General features: G+C 36.9%; 2 protein-coding genes across 4 annotated transcripts in view; both read right to left on the bottom strand.

Annotated features, from left to right (window-relative positions):
* LOC130612112 (ankyrin repeat and SAM domain-containing protein 1A-like) overlaps positions 1-10,942 on the bottom strand; it is a 41,529-nt gene extending 30,587 nt beyond the window's left edge. The window contains exons 1-2 of the mRNA XM_057433402.1: positions 10,693-10,942; positions 3,333-3,413 (exon numbers count right to left, since the gene is read on the bottom strand). Of these exons, the coding sequence (XP_057289385.1) occupies positions 3,333-3,413; positions 10,693-10,790 (179 nt within the window). The 5' untranslated portion in view covers positions 10,791-10,942. The remainder of the gene's footprint in view (positions 1-3,332; positions 3,414-10,692) is intronic.
* A 1,365-nt stretch (positions 10,943-12,307) lies between these two features.
* The window catches only part of LOC130612113 (ral guanine nucleotide dissociation stimulator-like), a 31,225-nt gene continuing 19,699 nt past the window's right edge, over positions 12,308-23,833 (bottom strand). For all 3 annotated transcript variants that reach the window (XM_057433405.1, XM_057433404.1, XM_057433403.1), the window contains exons 15-17: positions 15,032-15,211; positions 14,745-14,853; positions 12,308-13,244 (exon numbers count right to left, since the gene is read on the bottom strand). In XM_057433405.1, coding sequence (XP_057289388.1) covers positions 12,997-13,244; positions 14,745-14,853; positions 15,032-15,211 — 537 coding nt within the window. In that variant the 3' untranslated portion in view covers positions 12,308-12,996. The remainder of the gene's footprint in view (positions 13,245-14,744; positions 14,854-15,031; positions 15,212-23,833) is intronic.

Raw genomic sequence — 23,833 nt, 5'->3', positions numbered from 1 at the left:
AGTCTTATCTACACTTTAAATGTATATTCATCTTTTCAGTGATAAATAAAACTATACAAGTTTGACTGTAAACGATGGATAACTTCTTTAATTTACTAGAATAAGAAAATATTTTTAAATGGCACCTAGAAATTACTTAATGAAAACAAATTAAATCAAAAACATCATCATGATCATCATTCTCGGCTTAACGTCCGTTTTCCATGCTAGCATGGGTTGGACGGGGTATATTAATGACCCTTTTCCAATATCTAGACTGTGTTAGATCTAAACTCAACTTCCTCTGTATCAAGTCTATCCTTATAACCTCCTGCAAGTTTTTCTCGGTCTTCCTCTGGGCTTTGCCCCAGGAACTATCAAGTCTCTACACTTTCTTACCCAATTATCCTCCTCCATTCTTTCCAAGTTCCTTTCTAAACGGTCAAGATCTTCCTGCTTCACTGCCCATGTCTCACTACCATACAACATAACACTTCTTACACAGGCCTCATACAACCTACCTTTTACCTCAATTGACAAGACTCTGCTAGTCAACAAACCACTTATTTAGTTTATAACACTTATTTAAGCAAATCTAATACTAGTTTTGTCACCTCCACTATTGGTAAAATGGAGGGAAATTAAGGTAAGAAAATTGGTTTTCCTGCAAAATATCAATGACAGCTAATGAACATTTAAAAGAGAGTAATTATTTGATTGTAAATCTATCCTTATTGTAGTTATAATTTGAACAATGTGACACAACAATGTCAAAGATAAGAAAACAAAATCGAAAAACATGAAAATCAAAAGGGTTTAATGGAATTCCTAAGAAATTAATTTCATTACATTTTTATATAACACTTTAATCAACTAAAGGTCTTGATACAATATTATCAATAATGTTTAAAAAGGGACCTGTTATATTTCCCTATCAAAAAAGCAAACTGTTTTATTATACTGAAAGAAAAAAATAGCCTCAGGATAACATTATAGAACTTTGTAAGCTTTCAACCAACAATGTAAGTTACAGAGAAAAAACTGAGACAAAATTAGCTTTATTTTTGCAAATTAGTGGGAACCATGCATTATTGTTAATGTCATAAGAGTTAAACTTAAATTCATTATTTTACTTTGTGAAGATAATGCTTCTCCATGCATATTATATTTTCCAAGACATTGTGACAAAATATTATGCTCTAATGGCAGATATATTTGTTCTTAAATGGGTAGTAATTTGTTCTCTTCTTTTAAAAATTCATGCTGAAATAGTGGTTTTACATGAATTTAAAGCTCATTTGAAAAAATAAACAAAAAAATTAAGGATATCAATTATAATAAATCTCTATAATAATAGCTGTATTCCGTCTGTCTGTCTGTTCAAAAGGGTTACCGATATTCCTTTGATCTTTCCGCGATTTTTAGAAACCAGGGGGTTGTTTAATCGCAAATCTTATTATTGATTAAAATAAATTCTAAAAATTAGTTTATTTCTTTAATTAATTGAATTACTTTAATTTATTGCCATAAGAAAGAAAAATAAATTTAGTGATAAAAATGAATGCATTATTTTAATACGCCATTTTCAATAATAATTACCCCTGTGACCTCAATCGCCGTTTTTGCTCAGAAGCTACAGAAAACAAATGGGACAGTTTACTGATAGTTTTACTGACTTTGTTTTGACCGCTCGCACATAATACACCAATCAAAACGCTTGATTGTTTAAAAAACCAATCCAAGACTTTCGCAGCCTGGGCATGCCAACGAAGAAACATGAGGACCAAAACATGATGGCCATTTTTGTCATTAAAGTGAAAGTAATGGTGGGTCAGTGTTGTTTGTAAGTCTGTTTCACCTTTTTGTCTTCTATAAGCTTTTTATTTTCGTAATATTGTTTTTTTGTATGTTTTAAAATGTTAAGATAAATATATTGTCACGTTTTTAGTCACGTACAGATCTTAAACGCACCAGTTTTAGGATTTTTGACTAGGAACGAAGATTTTTTTGGAGGCTAGCTAGCTAGAACCTTACTTATTACTATTCTGTATGGTATAACAGCTTTTTATCCTACCCACCATTTATTTTTGTGTTGAGACTGTAGCCATTTAGCTAGCTCCTATCTTTGGCTAAAGAAGTGAGAGTATAAAAATGCAGTTTGGCTACAACAATATTCTTAAACAAAAAGTGTTATGCTAAATGCAGTTAGCTAGGTAGCTACATCTTTCATTATTTTTTCCTGAAAACTTTTTGTGCAAATAAAATGACTGAAAGATTATTTTAGTTGAACCGGTAATGACAGGCTGTTCCCTGTGTTTTCTTTAAAACTGAAGTTGCAATGAATTTTTTTGGAAAGGGGTATTACGCCTATACGCCTGTTCAACTCTGTTTAACTATACTAAGCGGTTAGCCCAGGGTTAACAACAGACTTTTGTTTTTGGTAAAGGCTGTTAGGCCTATGCGCCATGTACAACGTGGTTTACCTGTACTAAGGGGTCAACCCAATGTGACAATTTCTGTTGTGTTTTTTTTAAACAGAGTCTGTGAGAAAGTTTTTTCCAAAGGCGTATTATTCCTATACACCTGTGCAACACAGTTTAACTGTAGTAAGCGCTTTGCCCAGCGCCACGATAAATTTTTTAACTTTCACAAAAACTAATTCCGCAAAATAAAATAATATTGACTGATTGTTTTTGCTATGATTGGGTACCGACTGTTGTTTGTAAACTGTGTATTTATTTCAGCTATCGTTGCGGGGAATATTTTTTGAAAAATATGTTACAGTCACAATACTATAATGATATATGGGCTTCACTTAATTTACGACATACTGTATACCTGTACTAAAGCGCTCCACCTGATCGTGTGGCACAGTTTATTAACCGATCCACAGGAGTGTTCAACGTCAGGTCACACCTTGACTTTGGCTTACCCCGGCGTTTCGACACCGGGGTAAGCTAAACGCGAGACGTGCTTAAGTGGTATAAAAAGGATGGGCGAACCCGTGGATTTTTCCACGGGCCATCGACTAGTATTAATAAATCCTCTAAACAATATATACAACAACCTTTGACATATTCTTAGCATATACATTTATAGTCAAGCTGTCCATTAGACTGACTTAACTAAGATAAATAGTCACTCCCCTTTCAAATTATGGCATTACTATATCGCATCACACTTAAAAATAAATGAATCACTCCATTAGCCAATAAATATTACAACTAAATAAATTATTCACGGATTACCATTTGGGTTTTTCCTTTAATTTTGTTTTTTTTTATCTTAAGGGGCGATGTCATTATGGCATTATTTTGTTTTTGACTTCAGACAAATGTTGCTGTGCCCCTTACCTGTGACCATTTAAAGCAGCAAGATGAAGTGCAGTACATCCTGAATCATCCCTCCAGTTGATGTTTGGACCCTTAAATAATCTAAACAATAAAAGCTCAGGTCTTAAAATTCATTTAAGTTACAATAGCCTTTCTGATTAATGTTGGCACTCAGCAATTGCTGATGCGAATACAATGATAACAAGGCAGCCATGGAAACAGAAATCATGTCAGCAATTTTTTTGTTGGGAAGTTAAAGCAGCCATTAGCTAACTTGGGCAAATCAGCAAGTATATACCTATTTTAATCTTAAAAAATATCAAGGTATCAAACATTAAACACATTACATAATTAGGACCTCCCACCTCAAAAAAACTTTGCTTATATTGAAAATATATCTGGTGTGGGTAAAGCATTTATTAGTTATTAGTTTCGTTCTGATCTAGTAGCAAAAAAAGATGGCCACGTTGTTTTAAAAGCGCTGCATTCATAATGAACGAATTTGCTGACGTATATAATGCAAGTTATGATTTACGCAGATGGAAAATATGTCGGAGAAAAACACCATAAGGTTTTCATCTTTAAAAAAAAAATTATGCAATTTTGTACGAAATACATTAGATTTTAATATAAATTATTTGTTTTATTTATTTTTACCCTGCACAACATTGATAGCGCACATTTTACATTGATGGTTTTCACCTCTATGTGTGTTGTGTATCAGAATCATAGACTTGGTGAAAGACCGTAGTACACCTCTGAGTTCTTTATCAGCCAAGATTTAAGTTTGCATCTTGTTGCACACCCTAGTCACCAGGGATTTTATATCATATTAGGACTGTGTGCAGGAAAACAAACATTGTGCCAATATCAAAAGTGAAAAAGAGAGATGGGAAAGAAGTCGATAGTATAGGTTACGGTCAGTCGGTCAACAAAATAAAAAAATTTTATCGAGAATATATGGTGGGAACTACAAAAAAAGTAATAAAAAATAACAACGGAGGAGGGTGTTACGACAAGCATATTTTTCTACGTATTTTCGCATCATTTTTTTGTTGCGAAGGAAAATAATAATAATTTGAATCACTAAAAAAAATGTTTGGATATATTTGTTCTCTTGTTTTAAACTATTAAAATAACTAGCTGTCAAGGTGAATAGATAAAAATACTTGTATGCTTAAAAACTTGTTTTTAAAAGTTATGCAGCAAGAATTTCTTGTGTTGTTTTGAAAGTTGTACAGAATATACTTGTGTTGATTTGAAAGTTATACAGCAAGTTATACTTGCCTTGTTTTGAAATTTATACAGCAATTTATTCTTCTTCCAATTAAAATAATAACAAAAACCCCCTACCACAACAATCCCCTACCACAACAATCAGGGACTGCATACGCCTTTAAGACCCAACCCTTAGTACCGCAGTTATAAAGTCCAAGATTGATCGAACCTTCAAAAAAGCTGATGTAGAAAGCACACTGGCATTTCTCAAAATAGAAGTAGGCGGCAAAAAAAAATCTCATAAATGCCATGATCCGCTGCATCCAGAAGCTGTTTCCCGAAAACTGCAGCATCTGTTCAAAAAACTACTGTATTCAACTAAATGATCACCCCTTCCTGCCTTGTATAATGTGTAGGCAAGAAGTCCACAAAAAGTGCTTCCTTAAGATCTTTGACTTACCTCCTGAGTCAAAAGAAATCAACATCAACCCCAAAGGCGCACACGGTGTCCACTATATTTGCCCTACTTGTGAGTCATCAAAAATTCCAAATCACCCCAAAAAAGTAACCACAGCTCAAATCGAACAACAGCCTACAATCACCCAAGTAGAAAATGAGCTCTAACACAACAAAAGCCACCTACTGACTTCTCCCAGCATCAGCAACCAACCACCTTATTCTCCAGCTGTTCCATCAGGTGCAAATCATCAAACCAAATCTCAAACTCAAACTCAATCTCAAACCTGTACACACTACCTGAAAAAACGATGCAAGTTTGGTGAATCAGGTAAAGGATGCAAGTTTTTCCATCCCAAACCATGCAATAAGGTACTAAGACATGGCACCAGGAAATCTATAGGTTGCTCACTCGGAAAGAAGTGTCCTAAGTTCCAACCACCTATGTGCCCTTCTTCGTTGAAAAACAACCAATGCTTCAATGAAAACTGTCCTCTTCATCACGTAAAAGGCACCATTCGAAATAAAGAGAGAAAAATCTTCAATAACCAACAGCAACCACTATTATCACATCAAGCCCCAACAATCCCATCAATTCCAACCAACTTCACCAATGAACCAAATTATTTTTTAGATGTAGTGAACAGCATGAAGGCCGATATTATGCTGTCACTAGATACAAAGCTGGCAACCATTCTGTCACAACTACCTCAATCGGCACCGCTACGTCCACACAAGCAGCTAGCACAACAACCAACATGCTTCACCCAACAAGTTTCAAATCAAACCCAACATCATTATGCACCAACACGCCCAAATAACCAGCTAGCGCAACAACAAACACAATTCACCCAGCAGCGTCTTGTCCAACCTCCACAACAACAACCTCAGTTATGGTCAGCAATAGCCCAAAAGCAACTTCAGTTCTAAATCACCTTACATTCTTCAACATTCACGGCCTACACCCAAAAACTGTGCCATCAAAAGTGCCATTTATCTCTGACCTTCTCAAAAACAAAAACGAACTCTTTGCTGGCATCAGTGAAACATGGTTGAAAGACTAAAAAGGATGCAGAGATTCACATTCCAGGATACTATATTTCCCGCTCAGACAGAACTCGCACAAAACGAAGTCTTCCAGCAAGAGACAGTGGAGGCGTTGCTTTCTACGTAAGACCACCTTCGAACCCCTCATCACATATTCAGATGGAGTAATAGAAATGTTATGTATATACTCAGAAAACGAACATCTACTTCTCACCACGTTATACCGCCAACCAGATGACCACTCACATGGCTTCATATCATCATCAACAAAATATGCAAATGCCATCAACCTTCGGACAAATACAATAAACTCCATTTGTGAAAAAGAACCTGACATCATTCTAGGAGGAGACTTCCGCATGCAAAATGGCTACTAATGCTGTCAAACACGTTAAACCAAAACCAACGAAACCACATCGGAGAAGAAAAGAAAATGCTGATCATCACTCAATCACTGCAATCAAATCTAAACCTCACCCAAATGGTTCTAAACACAACACACACGCACGGCAACATCCTCGATCTTCTTCACTAACAATACTTCCCTTGTGTACAAACTCCAAATAATTCCCACTCTAAAGTCAACTAGTGATCACTTTATTCTGGAATTTTCATCATCCTATAAACCAACATCGACTCCATCTACAGGAACAACAACAAAACACACAAAAAACGGCTTCAACAGTTTTAACTTTTTCCATGACTCAATTAACTGGAATGAGATAGAATAAAGTTTTAATAACACAGATTGGACTACACTTTTTTCCTAATCTAAATCTACAACAGAAATGCTAGATGCATTTTACAGCAAGTGCCTTGACATTTGTTATTCTAAAGTACCAGCACGAAACAAGCCTAAATCATCAAAAAAATCTTCCATATCACCAGAAAGAGCTATCCTTATGCGCAGAAGGAACAGAATCAACAAACTGTCTCCAACTCGCAAGGAAAAACTCAAAGAAGAATTAATCAAAATTGAAATGTCACTTCAATCTTCTTATATAAACTCTAGAAATCATCAAGAAGAAAAAGCAGTAAATGCTATCACAAAAGATGCTGAATACTTTTTCACATATGCCAAAAAGTTCTCAAAAATAAAAACAAGCACTGGTCCACTCAAAAGCGAGACATGCGAGCTGATCCATCATCCCAAAACAATATCACACATTCTTCTGAATCAGTATTCATCAGTCTTTTAGTCAACCTCTTTACTTTCCAGAGCAACAATACAAAAACAACATCCCTACGATTGAAAATCTACACATATGTGAAGAAGATCTAGTTAATGCATCTTCAACATCAGCCTCAGGTCCGGACAACTTTCCCTCAATCCTGCTCCTTCAATGCAAAAAATCTCTCCGTTCCACTCACAATGTTCTGGAAAAAATGTATTGAAACCAGCGGCATGCCAAAAATCCTCAAGTGCGCTATAATTACCCTTTGTGTGTTCTATCCCTGCAAACTACAGGCCAATCGCCCTCACTTCCCATATCATGAAAACTTCTGAAAAAAAAAGCTTTTTTCTTTAAGAGATCCCTCTCTTTTATAGCACGAATAAGGTCATCATTTAGCCATCTTCCCAAACAAATCTACTTCTCATCAGACAACAAACAAATAACTGTTAAGGATCTAGGAGTAACTATGTCCAACAATGCATCCTTCAAAGTTCACTTAGACAAAGTTATTTTGTCAAGCAGACACCAATCTTCATGGATCCTCCGTGTGTTCCAAACCCGCTCACCCGCACTTATGATCCGTCTCTGGAAGTCAATGGTTCTACCCATTCTTGAGTACTGCTCTCAACTTTGGAGCCGTATAAACAATCTGAAGTCTCTGCTTTAGAATCCATCCAAGGGAGCTTCATTAGAAAGATCTCCAGTAGCTAGCCTAAAGACTATTGAGAAACTTTAAAGTGGTTGAATCTCTATTCTTTACAGCGAAGATGTGAGAGATACCAGATCATCTATGTATGGAAAATAATCGTCAAACTTGTTCCAGATTTTGGAAGCGACCACAAAGCTATAGAACACTATGTATCCCCTCATTGAGGCAGACTATGCAAGCCCCCTCCTGTTCTCACAGGCTTTTTAATTCACTACCAAGACACCTGCGTGACCATTCTGGAGATGCTAACTCTTCCAAAAGACTTCTTGACAGATTCGATGCAAGTATTCCTGATGAGCCCTCTCTTCCCAGTTACCCCAAAAAAGGAACCACTGATTCAAACATGTCAAAACATTTTTCTGCTGCTTCTTGTGTCTTACTCTCAAGGGCACTTGAAGCAGAAGTAGTGGCCCGCGTCCACAACGAAGACGAAGTCTAGAAGACTGAAAAATTATCAAATGTATCAAAGGTAAAGGTAAGGTGTTACAACAACAATTCTGTCTTGTTTTTCACTTGTATTACAACTATTTTAGCGAAAGTAGCTAATTTTTGTTATAAATCACATTAAAATTTAATCGTAGCTATTTTTTAATTGTTTAGTATACAGTAACGCTCGAAAGTAACTTTACATGTACGCGATAGTTATCACCTTTGCATGAGCTTTCGGTAGCGTCAGAACTTTCGTTGTTATTGTTAACCTATTGTTAAATACATGAGCTATTTCTGCATGTTGAAAACAATAGAGTTCATGTCTTGTTCGCGAAATTTAATTAGCTCATGTGAACTATGTGTGTCCCATTGTTGTATTTAATTGCTACAGTCGTCAAGAGATCAACAAAAAAAAATTAACAAAGATTTAAGTATCTATTGTTTTTACTCACTTTACTTAAAAATTACGAACGAAAAAAGGCGATAGAAAAGATTTTTTAGATCACATTTTAAAAGTTTAAGAACAAAAAACGGCAATAAAAAAGCTTCGTTAGATCAAATTTTGAAAATTTAAGAACGAAGAACGGCGATAAAAAAGCTTCGTTAGATCGAATTTTAAAAATTTAAGAAAGAAAAACAGCGATAGAAAACATTTTTTTAGATCCCATTTTAAAAGTTTAAGAAGGAAAAACGGCGATAGAAAAGCTTCGTTAGATCGTGTTTTAAAAATTTAGGAACGAAAAACGGCAATAGAAAAGCTTTATTAGATTGCATTTTAAAAGTTTAAGAACATAAAGAGGCAATAGAAATACTTTTAACGTGTTATGTTCATTCATTTTTCTAACATAATATATTTCAATAGCCTCCGTGATCTTTATCACTTTTAAACAATAACATGCATGTTACATGTGACAACAAAAGGATTCATCAAATCTTATTGTTCTGACTCGCGCACAACGATAACAATAGAAAACAATTAAGTTCGTGTGTAAACAAAAGATATGTGAAGGTTCTTTATGTAGACATGAGATCGTTACATGAGATCGTAAAGCTCGCATACATGTAAAGTTACATTCAAGCGGTACTGTAATTGTAGATTGACATTTAACCAAAAACAAAACACATCATTATATTTTCACGAGATGGAATAAAAAAAAATGTATTGTTTCTTTTCAATTTTTTTTCTTAAAATTTTTTTTGCTTGATATTTTTTTCTTCGTTTTCTTAAAATTAGGGTCGGTCGGGCCCAGTGGTACATACATTCGAAAGATTAAATGAAGATCAGGAATGATTTCTATGGAAAAAAAGTTATATTATAACTATTCTATTGTGTGATGTGAGTGATTTATTGCATACAGAAAATAAACATTTTTTACCAGAACCAATTTAGAATACAACGGCTCCTCAACGTCAAAAGCTGAATGCAGTTGTTAATTCAGAGGGCTGATGGTAATAGTTTAACATTACCAATAATATATATGAGAAAAAGTTTTCTTCAGGTGGGAGGTAACCTTTTCTTTTATATAAGTACAACCTATTGAACTGATTGGCTTTTACAGTTTTGCATGACAACATTTACATAGTTATATTTTAACAATAAGCTCTCTTACCTGTAACATCTCCATGAAGAAAGATACTAGAGCAAACTGAAAAGGGGTCTTTTCAAGTGGATATAGTCTCACCAAAATTTTATGGATATTTTCTAATTCCTTTAAAGTTTTAACAATAATACCTATGTGACAATTATGAAAATGCCTTCATCACCTTCCATACCTTCGTTTGCCCGATCTGTGGATGTTGAGCAAAAAGAGCTTACTGGTCAAAAGGCCAAATAAAAAAACACCCAATTAACCAGCATCTTTGCTAGGTAGTTCTAAGAGATGGTTAGGTGGTCCTAACATATTTATAGTCAAAACTATAAACTTATGTTAGTGACTGCATGCAAGTGTCGTGTGTTGTAACTATAAATGCGTTTTTTAGATTTATTCACATAACATGGACAATCCAAATTGGGGGTTTCACAAAAAAATTCATTTACCATCCTAACACGATATATATCACTGTTAAGGATCAGGAAATCCCAAAGATTTGTTTGACTGTTTATATTTCGCTAACAAACAAATTTAAAAATCTGTTTGTTATAGCTTGCAAAAGCAAAATTGCTCAAAATAATAGCTGTGGGTGCGGAGTTTCTCATTGAAGTTTGAGATTTCCTTTTTTTTGTAATTTCACAAAAGGACACAAATGGCTGCTCAGAGACTACCCAAAAAAATCAAGAGTTTTTGGAGGGATCAGTTGAGAAGAGAGGCAACACTTAATTGCTGAAGAAGCCGTAAACAAACATTACCCAGCGAAAACTTTAGACTGTCTTTGAGTAAACAAGCTCTCTAATTTTGACAAATTTCCATCTTGAGCAGCTTGAAGCACTTCGTGCTCTTTACCCATACCGTCTACAAATTATTTGGTTAACCATTAACTTGATTTGGTGAGTTCAGATTGTCACTTCCTTTTGTAACTCCCGTCTTTCTCCACTGTCCTCTTCCATTATGCAGGTTAACGTTACAGGACAATGTTTATGAAAGAACTGCGGCTAAGACAGCGCAAGTTATTGTAAAATTAGTGTAGTAAATTTAAAAGGTTAAATGTAAAGACTATTAGCTGCGGTAGTTACAACTTAAAAAGAATAAAGAGTATTGTTTGCGGCCTATCTACAGGGAATATTACAATTATGTGGATTATTATGGCACATTATGTCTGGCAAGGCCAATCTGTGAAAACAAATGTCTATGTGTTATGTAGCGATAGAGAGTATTCTTAGGGTTATGTGGAATATTATGCCTTATTATGTTGGTTAAGGGCAATGTAGAGAGAAAGTATGTATGTGTTACGTAGCCCTAAAGAGTATTTCTACTGTTATGTGAAATATTTTTACACATTATTTTGGTTAAGCCTATCTGCAGGGAAAACATGCATGCGTTGTGTATCGATATAGAGAGTATTCTTCTTAGGGTATATGCTTGCTATTCTTAGTGTTTCTACTAATCCCCATCTATATTAAACGGCGTGGTTTCAATTTACCGAATAGTTGGTTATAATTTTCAGGTTCCGCAAGGCATTCCTTGTTAATTTTTTTTCGCTAATATTTTTGCACCGAAAGGTGCTTGTGACCAGAATTTTTTTTAATACCATCAGTAGGGTAAGTGGAGTTTTTTAAGTTTTACTCTAAAAGCTCCCTTTTTGATATTTTCAGTAGTTAAGCCTAAAAATTTAGTTGTTTTCAGTAGTTAAGCCTAAAAATTTACCATCTCAGCACTAGTTGCTTATTGGGCTGCTCATTAAAAGTGTATTTTAAATCTAGCCCCGATTACTAAAATTCTTAAATTTTATCCTTTTGTCCATGTCAAATGCTCGTCAATTGACGTACGTTTGAGATATAATTACATCACCATGGTGAATAATTTGAAACAGAAGAAAACAACCAGATGGGGCGTAGTGTTTGATTTGTTATCCAAATCAATTTGCTAACACAAAAATACAAAAAAGTGAGAAGTCTTTATCAGCTAACGACCCCAGAGTTTCGCTGTCTATAAGTAGCTGGGATTTAATCACAAGTGGACCTAAGACATTTACTTAAATCAGATTAAAAAATAACAAAAATAACAAGTTTTAGATTATAAAATAAAAGAATTTTAAATCACGGGCCAGTAAATTGACAGAATATTAAAATTAAGTAAACGCAATCTCAGTTAATCACGTCTTTTTTTGTATTTTGTCCTCTCGCCTATTTTATATTCATTGCTTTTGGCTATATTTTTGACAGCCACCCAGAAGAAATATTGTAGTATTAACAATTATTGTTTTTTATTTGTTTAACCACTATTTAACCGTGATTACATTTTTAACAGTTTGGAAACTATTAGTCGATTTTCCAGAAAGTAAGTAAGTAAGTAAGTAAGAAGATATACAAATAAAAAAATAAATTTGCCAAAAAACATAAAATTAGAGACTCGTTAAAGAATCATTTATAAACATAATAGAAAATAAATTTCATTTAAAAATTTTCAGTTAAAAAAATAAAAATCTTTCTTTTTACAAATTTGGGTTTCGTAAGAAGAACATATCCGACAATAAGAAAAAAACCCATTTTATTCTTCCTAAACATACTATGCATACTATTCATGTTGTGTAACAAAAAGTTGTAAGATTCAGAAGAGATTTTACTTATGTTTGTTAAACTGAGATTCTGCAAAAACTAAAGCAAGAACTCATTTAGAAGCACGAAAGAGCTTCACCAAAACATCAGTATAATTTTACTATTCTGATAAAATACCTGTTATAAAATAAATTTGTGTTTTTCTGTAACAAAATAAAAATAATGATGAAGCAAACAATTGAGCTAATTTATTAAAAAACGTGTTCTGTTTACTTATCCCAGGACCTTGCTAGTCTATTTCTTCCTGTAAAACACCATAAGAATCTTTTCCAAAGAAAATTACAATGAAACATAACTAATTACATTTTTTTAAAAAATATACAAAATATACAACTAATAAGAAAAATATATTCTATAGGAAAGTTTTTTCTCTACATCTTAAAATTTTATTTTTTATTGGGTCATCGAGGCAGTATTCGCATCTTCCGAAGGTGTATTTCAAAAAGTAGAAAATGATTTAAGAGATATCGAGGCAGCGTTCGTGTTTTCAGATGCTATTTCATTGCGAGCACGAAAACTAAACTGATTATTCTCAGCCGGTGATTTAACCGGTGACCGAGACAACGAACCAGCCCTTATCTTGGATTTCTTCTTCGATAATTTTTTCTTGGTTACTTTAAAACAAAGTTCTTTGCATTTATGCATGGCGTAATACATGTTCGAATTAAGCGGAATATGCAGACTTTCTAAAAACAAATATTATATTATTATATACCCATAGGCGAAGCCATATATGATATAATTGGTGATATATTCCACTCCTATATTATTTAATGGAAGTATTCAATTTTTTATTGACTTCTATCATTCAGACTACTCAAGCATTAATTTCTTTTGTTTTAAATTTTATTACGGCACCTGGGTATTTAAAAATCATTAAAATATTTTTCATTTCTGAAAACAACAAAAAGGGAATCGCTTCTTTTTTAGTCCACATAAATTCTTGTTGTGTTTTTTCTTAAAGAAAAGTTTTGACATATAATATTACATTCACATTCTTGTTGAAAATCAGATTTATTCACCCAAGACAATATCACTTTCCTCGAGTAATCAAATTGCTATATCAAATAATTTGATATTCGATATCGAATATCAAATTATTTTAATACTTTCTCCCTTTCTTTTTAATTTGAGCACTCTATAATTATGAGTAATCTTAAAGAGGGGTAGAATGGCGAGAAAAAGATTGCTATAAAACATTTTATTTTCGAATGTCGCAAAAAAATTTTTAAGAAAAACATTTTTATGTTTTTTATCGTTGTAATAAAAATGGAGAGAGATGCAGGTCTCGCTTTGATGTTATTCATCTAGGCCTCGGCGAATATCACAATTATTTTCGATATCCGATTCCACCTCATTCAACATCTGTTTAATGTCCAGCAAACGGGTATGCTTATTATATATACTGTATATTTAGACCTGCTATTTAAAAATCCGGAAATTTACTTTCTTGTGATAGCATATTGATTTCGCAATCAAATGTTTTAGGAATAAACTCGTGCATAAAAACATCAGCGTTGGAGAGCAAAGCAAAACTTGACCAGATAAATACGGCGCTTCGCCAAATAAAACAAAGAAATCAAACTCCTGTTAATTAAGGGAAGAAAGTGTTTATGGGAAACTTGTGGGACTTTTTGGAAAATTCGTAAAAGTTTATTTCCTAAAAAAGTAAGGTCTGTCGTGAACTGCAAAAGTTTTTCCCGCGAATGGTTTAATTACAAATGGACTTGGAAGATTTTGTTATAACTCTTAAAAACTAGAAGAATGATTTCGTAGAATCGCGAGAGTTTTTTCCCCAAATGCAAAAATTAATAATAAAAATAAAAAAAATAGCAAAAGATATGTGGAGATTGGAAACAACAAAGCGAAACGTCTTCCCTCCCCTTTAACAAATAAACAATTTTTCCCTTGACCTTTTCCGCCCATCCAGGCTGAAAAAAAGGGGGAATGTAAAAAAAAAGGGGACGAAAAGTATTTTTCCGTTGGTGGTTATAAATGGAGAATTCCTACAAACGAAGTTACGTTTGAGTCGAAACCCTTTTCTTGCATACACGAGTTTTTACATTGGGGAGTTTCCCCAGCAAAGTATTAATTTTAGCATTGAAGATGAGTGGTTTACATATGAAGTGGTTCGATTACCAATTGCAAGTACCGACAGAATAAAAACAAAACAAAAAATCTCTCACTTTTGTTGTCAATGACCTGATATAATGAATATAAACCAACGTCGTGGTCACACTTGAACTTGATTAATGTTGTTGAGATCACTTCATATGCTCTGTGGTTCGGTAGAATCTAGAACAAAACATAGTAAACTACGCAACGCATAACACCAATTTCAGAAACAACATGAATGGCCACGGTAAGTGGAAACTAATTTGAAGTGGAAGCTAACTGAAGCAGGTGTAATTTAATTTGGGAATTTACAGAGTGGCAACTAAATTGCAAAGTCACAAACAACGCATAACATTACCTTTATAGCTTTATATTGAATGTTAGCAGTGTCTTCAAGGTGCACGCGACCTACCACGCCAGTGCTATCAAGTGGGCTGGCGTCACTTGGGTCCAACAACGTGCGACAGGATAAACTTTCTGGTTTCAAGTTGTTCCGTGACACCAGCGACTGAAGACTATCCGTCATTGTAGGATTAGACTAAAGTGAATATGAATCGTGCAAAGTTAAGGCGTGGTGTATGGTTAAACAGACAGGAAATTTCTTAATGCGAATTTTAGGGTGAAGAGGACTACCCTTAAACTCAGTATAAACTTTTCCTAATAACTTTGATAAGGATATCAAGACTTGAAAAAAGACCGATAAAATAAACATATGTGAAGCTTAATCATAACATGAACTTTAGAAAGCAACCGTGAATTACAACGTTGGAGAATAAGGACTCCAGATTTCTAAATCACTAATGAATTTCGACCACTATGAGCATAAAACCCTAATAAATTTAAATTGGTTGAAGGCATTATGACTAGCAGTTATAGTGGCAAAAAGTTTTTCAGTGAAATACGACTAATATATTCGACTATATATACTAATATATTATTGGATAATACATTCAACTTTCCTTCTTAAATTAGTAAAAAAATAGGCTTCGTAGTTTCTTAGAAAGCATATTCGTATTTCAAAAACGTGACAACGTGCAAACAAACAAGCAAATAAACAAAAGTTTTTAAGTTTAACTTTTAGACGCTCCTTAACATTCAACCTTGTGCATAAGCTCTTTCTCAAAATAGGCAAACATTACCACTGGGCAAGTGTTCTGCGGCCGACAGGCTGCTAAAGTTTTCAGTTTGGCAGGGATGTAGACCGAGTAACTAATGTCAAAAATGCGCTAGCTGCACTTTCCAAAATGTCCACAAATCGCTCTACGACCATACAAGGTCTAAAATATCGTGAAAATAAGGCATGTTGACTACTAGTCCCCTTTAAGATTTCAGATCTAACCTAATAACCTAAGATCCTAATAACCTAAGATCTATCTTTTCAATTTAATACTGTTAACATTTACAATTAAATACTGTGAACATTGACAAGTTTGAAGTGCGTGTTACTTAGTGTAAAACGGCGTTCTTAATTGCTTGTGGTTGCAATCTTCGAATATCCGCCCTCTTTCCCAATATAATGTCTGGAATTCTTTTTTTTTTTACGCATTGCATTTTAATGAACATAACCAGCCAAAATAGCTAGCACTTTTCTCTAATATAAACAAACAATATTAAGGCTCTCATTTTTCTCATTTTCTTCATCCAGATTTATAATTAGTTCCATTTACTGACTTAAATTTCTAAAAAATAAGATTTTATGTCTCGAATCCCTGAATCTTAATTTCCTGCGACACTGGAAGTGTGGAAAGTAGCCTTTTTAAATAAAGAGGAGAGATAGGGAAATATTCCTTCTAGCGCAACGCAAATCACGCGCACGCGCACGCCACAGTCAACCACAACAAATCCCTGATCATCTAGTACCTATAGGTGTAAGTACTTACCATGCTGTGCTTAGTCATGCACATCAAGGTAAAGTCCCTATGATGCTATGTTTAGCCATGCATATCAAGGTAAAGTCCCTATGATGCTATGTTTATCCATGCATATCAAATCAATGCGGCAAATGAGTAAAAACAGTTCTAGCGCACATGAAGGTAAATTCCCCTGCATACTGCTGACGTCATCAAAAATAAACGCATGCGCAGTAACGCTCTCAAATGCGTTAGAAATTCAAGGGCAATCGAAAATTCATACAATAAAAGAATGAACACACACACTGTAAAAGAATTACGTAATATCGCGAAAAGCCGTGGGTTAACCGGTTACTATAGACTACGCAAGGCTGAACTAGTTGCTTTGCCGGAGGAACAACCACAGAGGCCACCTAGAAGAATTGGACAACGAAAACCAGTCAGGCCTGTGACTATAGTACCAACACTGGAGGCTATGGATGTTTTTGAAAAGCAAGAGATGTCAAAAAATCGTTCGATCAACTGGTTGGTGGACGCAGTTCCTAATCCTATAAAAGAGGGAGTCAAGAGAACCTATACGGCCTTCAAACGTAAAGTTATGAATCTATATGATAGTGCGACTAACATCATCGCGAGACCCACGCTTCATGATGAAGTGGAAAAAGAGGCCGAGGAAGACTACCTCGAGGACATTCAAAATCTATATGATCAGCCGGAGCAAGATCTTACACCTCGGGAACATAAGCACGCGCTGCGCAAGACATTTCGAAGTTTCATATTTCTGGTGCAGAAAAGACTGATGTTGATGAGTATATAGAAATGGTGAGACCTAACGTGAAAATCTTGGTTGAAGAGCAGGTACAGATGTCCCTATGGATCATGTGGAAGAAGAAAATCGTGCCAGTCTCGGAGGACCCTGAGAAGGCTGAGTACATCGAGGTGAAGAAAGCCTTTAATTTTTCAGGGTAGCGACGTGGATGATGTACTGGATAAAATATTTGTTGAACATCCAGCACTACCCCAGAGTGGATTCACCATTGGTCGAATCCTACACCTTGATGTAGATTTCCATAAACTGCGGCTAACAAGGGGTTCATCGTACATAGAACTACCCAAATGGATAGCCTCGAAAAAGGCCATTATCAACCCACAAAATGAGAAGGACGAGGAATGTTTCAAGTGGGGCGTCATAACATCCCCACACCATGCAGAGATTGGAAAAGACATGCAATGGATATCTAAGCTGAGACCCTACGTAGATCTCTACAATTGGCAGGATATAGTGTTCCAGGCAACCATTAAAGACATATCTAAGTTCGAGAAGAACAACACGGACATTGCGGTAAATGTTTTGTATGTAATGGGAAAGAAGATCAATATCCTGCGGCGATCTGAGCACAACATTAAGCGTAACAGGCAGGTGAACCTGCTGCTTATCAAGGATGGTAAAAGGACCCACTACACAGCCGTCAAGAGCCTATCGCGACTCCTAAGCAAGGAGATCTCAAAGAATAGGAATGCGATGCATTTTTGCCTGAACTGTCTTCAAGCCTTCAGCACAGTTGAATCCAGGGACAAGCATTTTGGCTACTGCAAGGACCACGAGGCCGTTAAAATCACGATGCCAAAAGAAAGTGAAAAATGGTTAAAATACAGGGATTGCCATCAGCAATTCAAGGTACCTTTTGCAATATATGCGGACTTTGAGAGCCTGCTAATCCCGGTAGCAGATGCCAGGGGAACGAAGACGAAAAAGCTGAACAGGCACGTACCATCTGGATGGTGTACATATAGCACATTTGCATATGGGGATGTACCAGAGCCATTAACGGTTTATCGTGGTAGGGATTGTGTCACGCGGTTCGGGAACCACCTGGAGGATGAGGTGAAGCGGTTATATAATACCTACCCACAACAACCCATGCTGAAACTAACAGAGGTGTTAAAAAGGGAACATAACGAGGCCACGGAATGCCACGTCTGCATGAAGCCGTTTAACGACGTAAATAACCGCAAAGTTCGGGACCATTGCCACTATACAGGGTTATATAGAGGCGCTGCGCATAACAACTGTAACCTCAAATTAAAAATACCTAGTCACATACCTGTCATCTTCGATAATCTAAGTGGCTACGACGCGCACCTGTTTATCCGGGAATTGGGGGAAAAGTATAATACCCAGGATATTGGGTGCATAGCCGAAAATACTGAAAAATATATAAGCTTCAATGTTAAAATCAAGGTCCCGATTGCAGGTATGGGGCATGGTGACGGAGATATGTACAAGAAGATAGAAATCAGGTTTATCGACAGCTGTAGATTTATGGCATCAAGCCTGGATAAGTTAGCAAGCAACCTCATTGGAACAAACGCTGGTAACATGAAATGTCAACATTGTGCAGAAAAATGTCTAAAATTCCAAAGTATAAATGCTGAGTATATCGCAAGATATTGGTGTTAAGATTGTAAGTTGAATACTACAACGAAGCAATTAAACCAAGAAAAGATTAAAAAGAATGTACCATCAATGGTAAAATTCATCGATAAAGATGATACTTTTCGAATAATGCTTAGAAAAGGCGTATACCCGTATGAGTACATGGATGGATGGCATCGATTTGAAGAGTTGGAGCTACCTCCTAAGGATGCTTTTTACAGCAAGCTGAATTTGAAGAAGATTAGTGATGAGGATTATGAATATGCGAAAAAGGGATGGAATTACATAACTCCAGGTGATAACATCACTATGGGAGACTATCATGATGTGTACCTCACCACGGACGTCCTGCTATTGGCCGACGTTTTTGAAACGTTTCGAGACGTGTCCTTGACAAACTACAAGCTTGATCCTGCCCATTTCTACTCCGCACCCGCCCTGGCATCACAGACCTCAACATGCTTCTCATGTTAGAAAAAGGTATCCGGGAGGTATAACCCAGGCGGTACATCGCTATGCCAAGGCAAACAACAAATATATGGGAGATTAGTATAACCCGGATGACGAATCCTCCTACCTGCAGTACCTAGATGCCAATAACCTGTACGGATGGGCCATGTGTCAAGACCTACCAACGGATGCCTTCAAATGGATCCCCAACGTTGAATTGAAAAGCGAATCGCGAAACTTGTCGAAAAAAACAGTCATGGTTACTTGCTCGAGGTTGATATCGACTACCCCGAGAGATTACACGACACACGTAACGAGTTACCATTTTTACCCGAACGAATGGCGATTAAAAAAGTCGAAAGATTGATACCAAATTTAAAGAACAAGCGTGGGTATGTGGGCATGCATATCAGAGCCCTTCACGAGGCTATAAGGCATGGACTTGATCTGAAGAAAGTACATAGGGTCATCCAGTTTAACCAGAAGCCATTTCTTAGGGGATACATCGATCACAACACGAGGCTGAGAACGGCTGCCAAAAATGATTTCGAGAAGGATTTTTATAAGCTCATGAATTTGGCCGTGTTTGGTAAGACGATGGAAAATATCCGGAACCATCGTAATTTCAAACTTGTCACCAACGAGGATGTATATATGAAGCTTGTGATGAAGCCGAATTTTAAGGGTGGACTCAGGTTCAGTAAAAACCTCCTAGGTGTAGAGATGAGTGAAACCGAGGTCAAAATGAACAAGCCTGTATACATAGGGCAGGCCATACTGGACATGTCAAAGTTAGTCATGTACGAGTTCCACTATGACTATATGCATCCCAAATATGGTATCAAGCTGCAGCTCTGTTACATGGACACAGACAGCTTCGTTTAACACATTCGGACAGAGGACTTTTATCGCGACATTGCACAAGACGTTAAGAAACGTTTCGATACAAGCGCCTACAGTGCGAAAGACAAAAGGCCCCTCCCTATTGGGGAAAACAAAAAAGTCGTTGGCCTGATGAAGGACGAACTAGCAGGGAAATTATGGCGGAGTTCATAACGTTGAGAGCAAAACTATATGCCTATGAGAGTCTTACGAAAAAGGGTGGTGACAGGAAAGCAAAGGGCGTGAAAAGATGTGTTACGAAAAAGTCTATCACTTTCGACGATTATAGACAATGCCTGAAGGAAGGTGTTGATATATACAAAAGTCAGGTTTTAATTCAGAACAAGAACCATAAGGTCTTTACACAAGAGGTGAACAAGTTAGCGCTTAATAGAGGGGATGACAAAAGGCTCCTGCAACAGGACCAGATTATGACTCTAGCCCGTGGATACGTACCTCCCCGCTTGCGGTTTAAGCCTTAATAAACATGGAAGTGTGTTTGTATATCGCTATACTTCTACCTTATGCCCTGATCGCGTTTTGTTTTTTTCGATACAAAAAAACTATTAATAAAGATGACAGAGCTTGCACAAGTATTCGACACCTCCGCAGAATCTTTTGAACACGTTGAACAGCCTACCGATAAGCGCCAAGCTTTAAAAGAAGCCCTGCGTAAGGGCAAAGGACATCTCCTACCCAAAAATTGTACAGAAGGCTTTATCGACAAGGCCCCTGATGAGGCTATTGAAAAGGTGCATGCCGAGTACGTACAACGCGAGCTCCAAGAGAAGGGGGAGAAGACAGCTAAGGCTTTAACTACCCACGTAGTCAATCTGTACGCAAATCTTGTTGGAAATTTCGTGGACATCGTAGGGACATTGAAGAGGACGCTATAATTAGAGATAGCATGACGGATTTGGGGATCGTCGTTTATTGTACAATTGGCAGGTGTTTGGCGCCTATCTTAGTCATTGGCCATACCGCGAGGCATGTGAGAAAGAGGCTGAGGCGGAGACTAAGGAAGATCCCTGAGGACAGTAAAATTTATCTTATCCTTCAGAGCTATAAGATAAATGAGTGAAGAAGAGAGAGTTATTACAAAACCACTAAAGCATCCGGGAAGAGTTGCGCAGGGTCACAAGCTGGCGGCACTGATGAAGAAGAGGAAGGAAGAAATGAAACAACAAGGTACAGTAGAACCTGCAGTGAAAACCTCTTCTGAGGCCAGTTCCGTACAGTCAAACGTCTACATTTACAGTATTGGCACGCTGGCCATATTGGCAGTGGGGGTTGGGGTGTGGTACAAATTTGCCCCCAAATCTCAAAACCCGGCCCCCGAGCCTCAGCAGGGGAAACAGGGCAAATCTTAGCCTCAAATCGATATTTTCCGAATGCATTAAATAAATGACTACAAGCAAAGCACACATGGAAAGTAACATTAGCCCCAAAGAGAAGGAAATTTTGGACATGTTGTATGAGACCATAATCGATTTAGGTTATACCTTTGCTTGTGCCTTAGCAGGTAAGAAATTCTTGGGCATTTCACGCCCCTCTACCAAGATGGATACTAACGACGTCCTCAAGATGGTGGTCTATTTTTCTGCAGGCAGAGCGAGTCGCGAGATGGCCGTGGCCAAGGGGTGGATCGTCCCCAAACAATAAATGGATGTAGACCCCATCAAAATAGATGCAGAAATTAGAAAGGTCCAACAGGATGAAAATTACCTACGTCTCTACACCATATTTCCCATGATATTGTGCCTCGGTACGCCGAGCTGTTGAAAACACCAATCAAGGCACCCTTCTTTAATCCTGAGCCCTGCCCCATTTCTCAGGAAAAAGCACGGCTCGTCAAGAGGTACCGCAATGCCTTGCGGTTCCTAGAAGGAAAAAAATAACATATTCTTCCCTACCCCTAGAATACAAGACTCGAAAGACCGTGTTCTGCCCTGCCTGCCGGGACATCTGGTGAATAACTACGGCGGTGCGTGGATCTGTACCGATTGTCTGTCGACTATCCCGAAAATACATAATAAAAAATGGTGCTATCAATAAAATGATGCTAGACATCGTAAAGGACCCACACAGTTGTATTTTTACAGGACCTACAAGCTGGGGGAAAACTCAGCGTGTTCTGGACCTGCTTGAAAATGAATATAGACAACATTTCTACAATATCATTATTTTGTGTCCAACAATTAGATGGAATAAGACATGATTACGTGTTTCTGATAGACCCCAAGGATCAGCTGTTTGAATGGATACAAAAATTATCGTCGTTACTGGCAGGTGAAGAGACGCTTTATCATGGATGTTTATCATGGATGACTTTATTGCTAATGAAGACCTTGGTAAAAAACGTCAGCCTTTGCTTGAATTGGCGGTCTCATGCAGACTAGGAAGCATAGTTTGTGGCTACTCACGCAGTCGTACACTGCCTTGCCTAAAAATTTGAGGAGACAGAAAAAAGTCCTGTTTTTGTGGTATCCAAACGAAAGATCGGACATGAAAATGATAGACGAGGAAACCAACCTAATTTCCGACTGGGCGAGATCAGGGTTGGGTTGAAAAATCCAAACATGCGTGCCTGTATGTGAGATTGGAGCACCCTAAGACTTGGAAAATTCTCGAGTGACCACCTAAACTTTTTTGTATGGAAGATTTGTCCATACAAAAAAGCTACCTGAAGATGATACGCGGGAGCTATTCGAAGGGACGTTTGATATGTCGTAAGCAGGCACTAATTTTACTACTCTTGTGAGTAGTAAAATTACAGGTGAAATCTTCTGGCTGGCCCCTTGTATATTAAAATGTCTTCAAAGCTCACCTTATTCAACACAGTGCCTGCCGGAGCAATCGAGACTCTCTTCGATGAACAAAATCAACCTCTCTTTAAAAGAGCCGATCTAGGACGGTTCTAAGGCATTGCTGATATGGCACGTAAATTTCAATATTTGGCTGAGGAAACTACAAGGCAAGAAATTGTAGGAAAAAGGGGTGGGGGTGCCACCCTACCTCTTGGAAGAGGGAAAAACTCACACGATGTCTTTGTCACGTTACCAGGCGCATTGGAAATTGTTGTCAAGTCAAGAAAGCCCAGAGCCGTAGCTTTGACAAAATGGTTGGCTGGGAAGGGGGTGGAAAAAATACAGGAGACCATCGAGGACAGGGATATTGCCATCGCTATTCTTATGGACGATCTAGACGATAGAGACTCGTGGTGCTGGGGGATAAACTTGAGGTACAGACCCAGGAAAATGCAAGGCTTCGAGAAAGACATGTACCACATGCCCAAGATCTAGGTAAAGACAACGTCATCATAATCCATCGCAAGCACAGCGCACAGGACGAGTACCATCATCTTCCCTATTATTGCACGCGTGTTCAGAGGCGCAATATTAGCATTATTGTGGTTCAAGGACAACTACTCAAACGCAGAAGAGATTGTAGTCATAGACAACCCCAACGGTATACACGCCTTTAATCGGTTTGAAGAGGAGGAGCATGTGGAGCGTTACAGAAACCATTTCAGGCTTATCGA

Source organism: Hydractinia symbiolongicarpus, chromosome 10 (assembly GCF_029227915.1).
Source record: "Hydractinia symbiolongicarpus strain clone_291-10 chromosome 10, HSymV2.1, whole genome shotgun sequence".
In the NCBI taxonomy this organism is placed as follows: Eukaryota; Metazoa; Cnidaria; class Hydrozoa; order Anthoathecata; family Hydractiniidae; genus Hydractinia; species Hydractinia symbiolongicarpus.
Note: the sequence above shows the minus strand (reverse complement) of the source record. Positions and strands in the feature narration are given on the sequence as shown.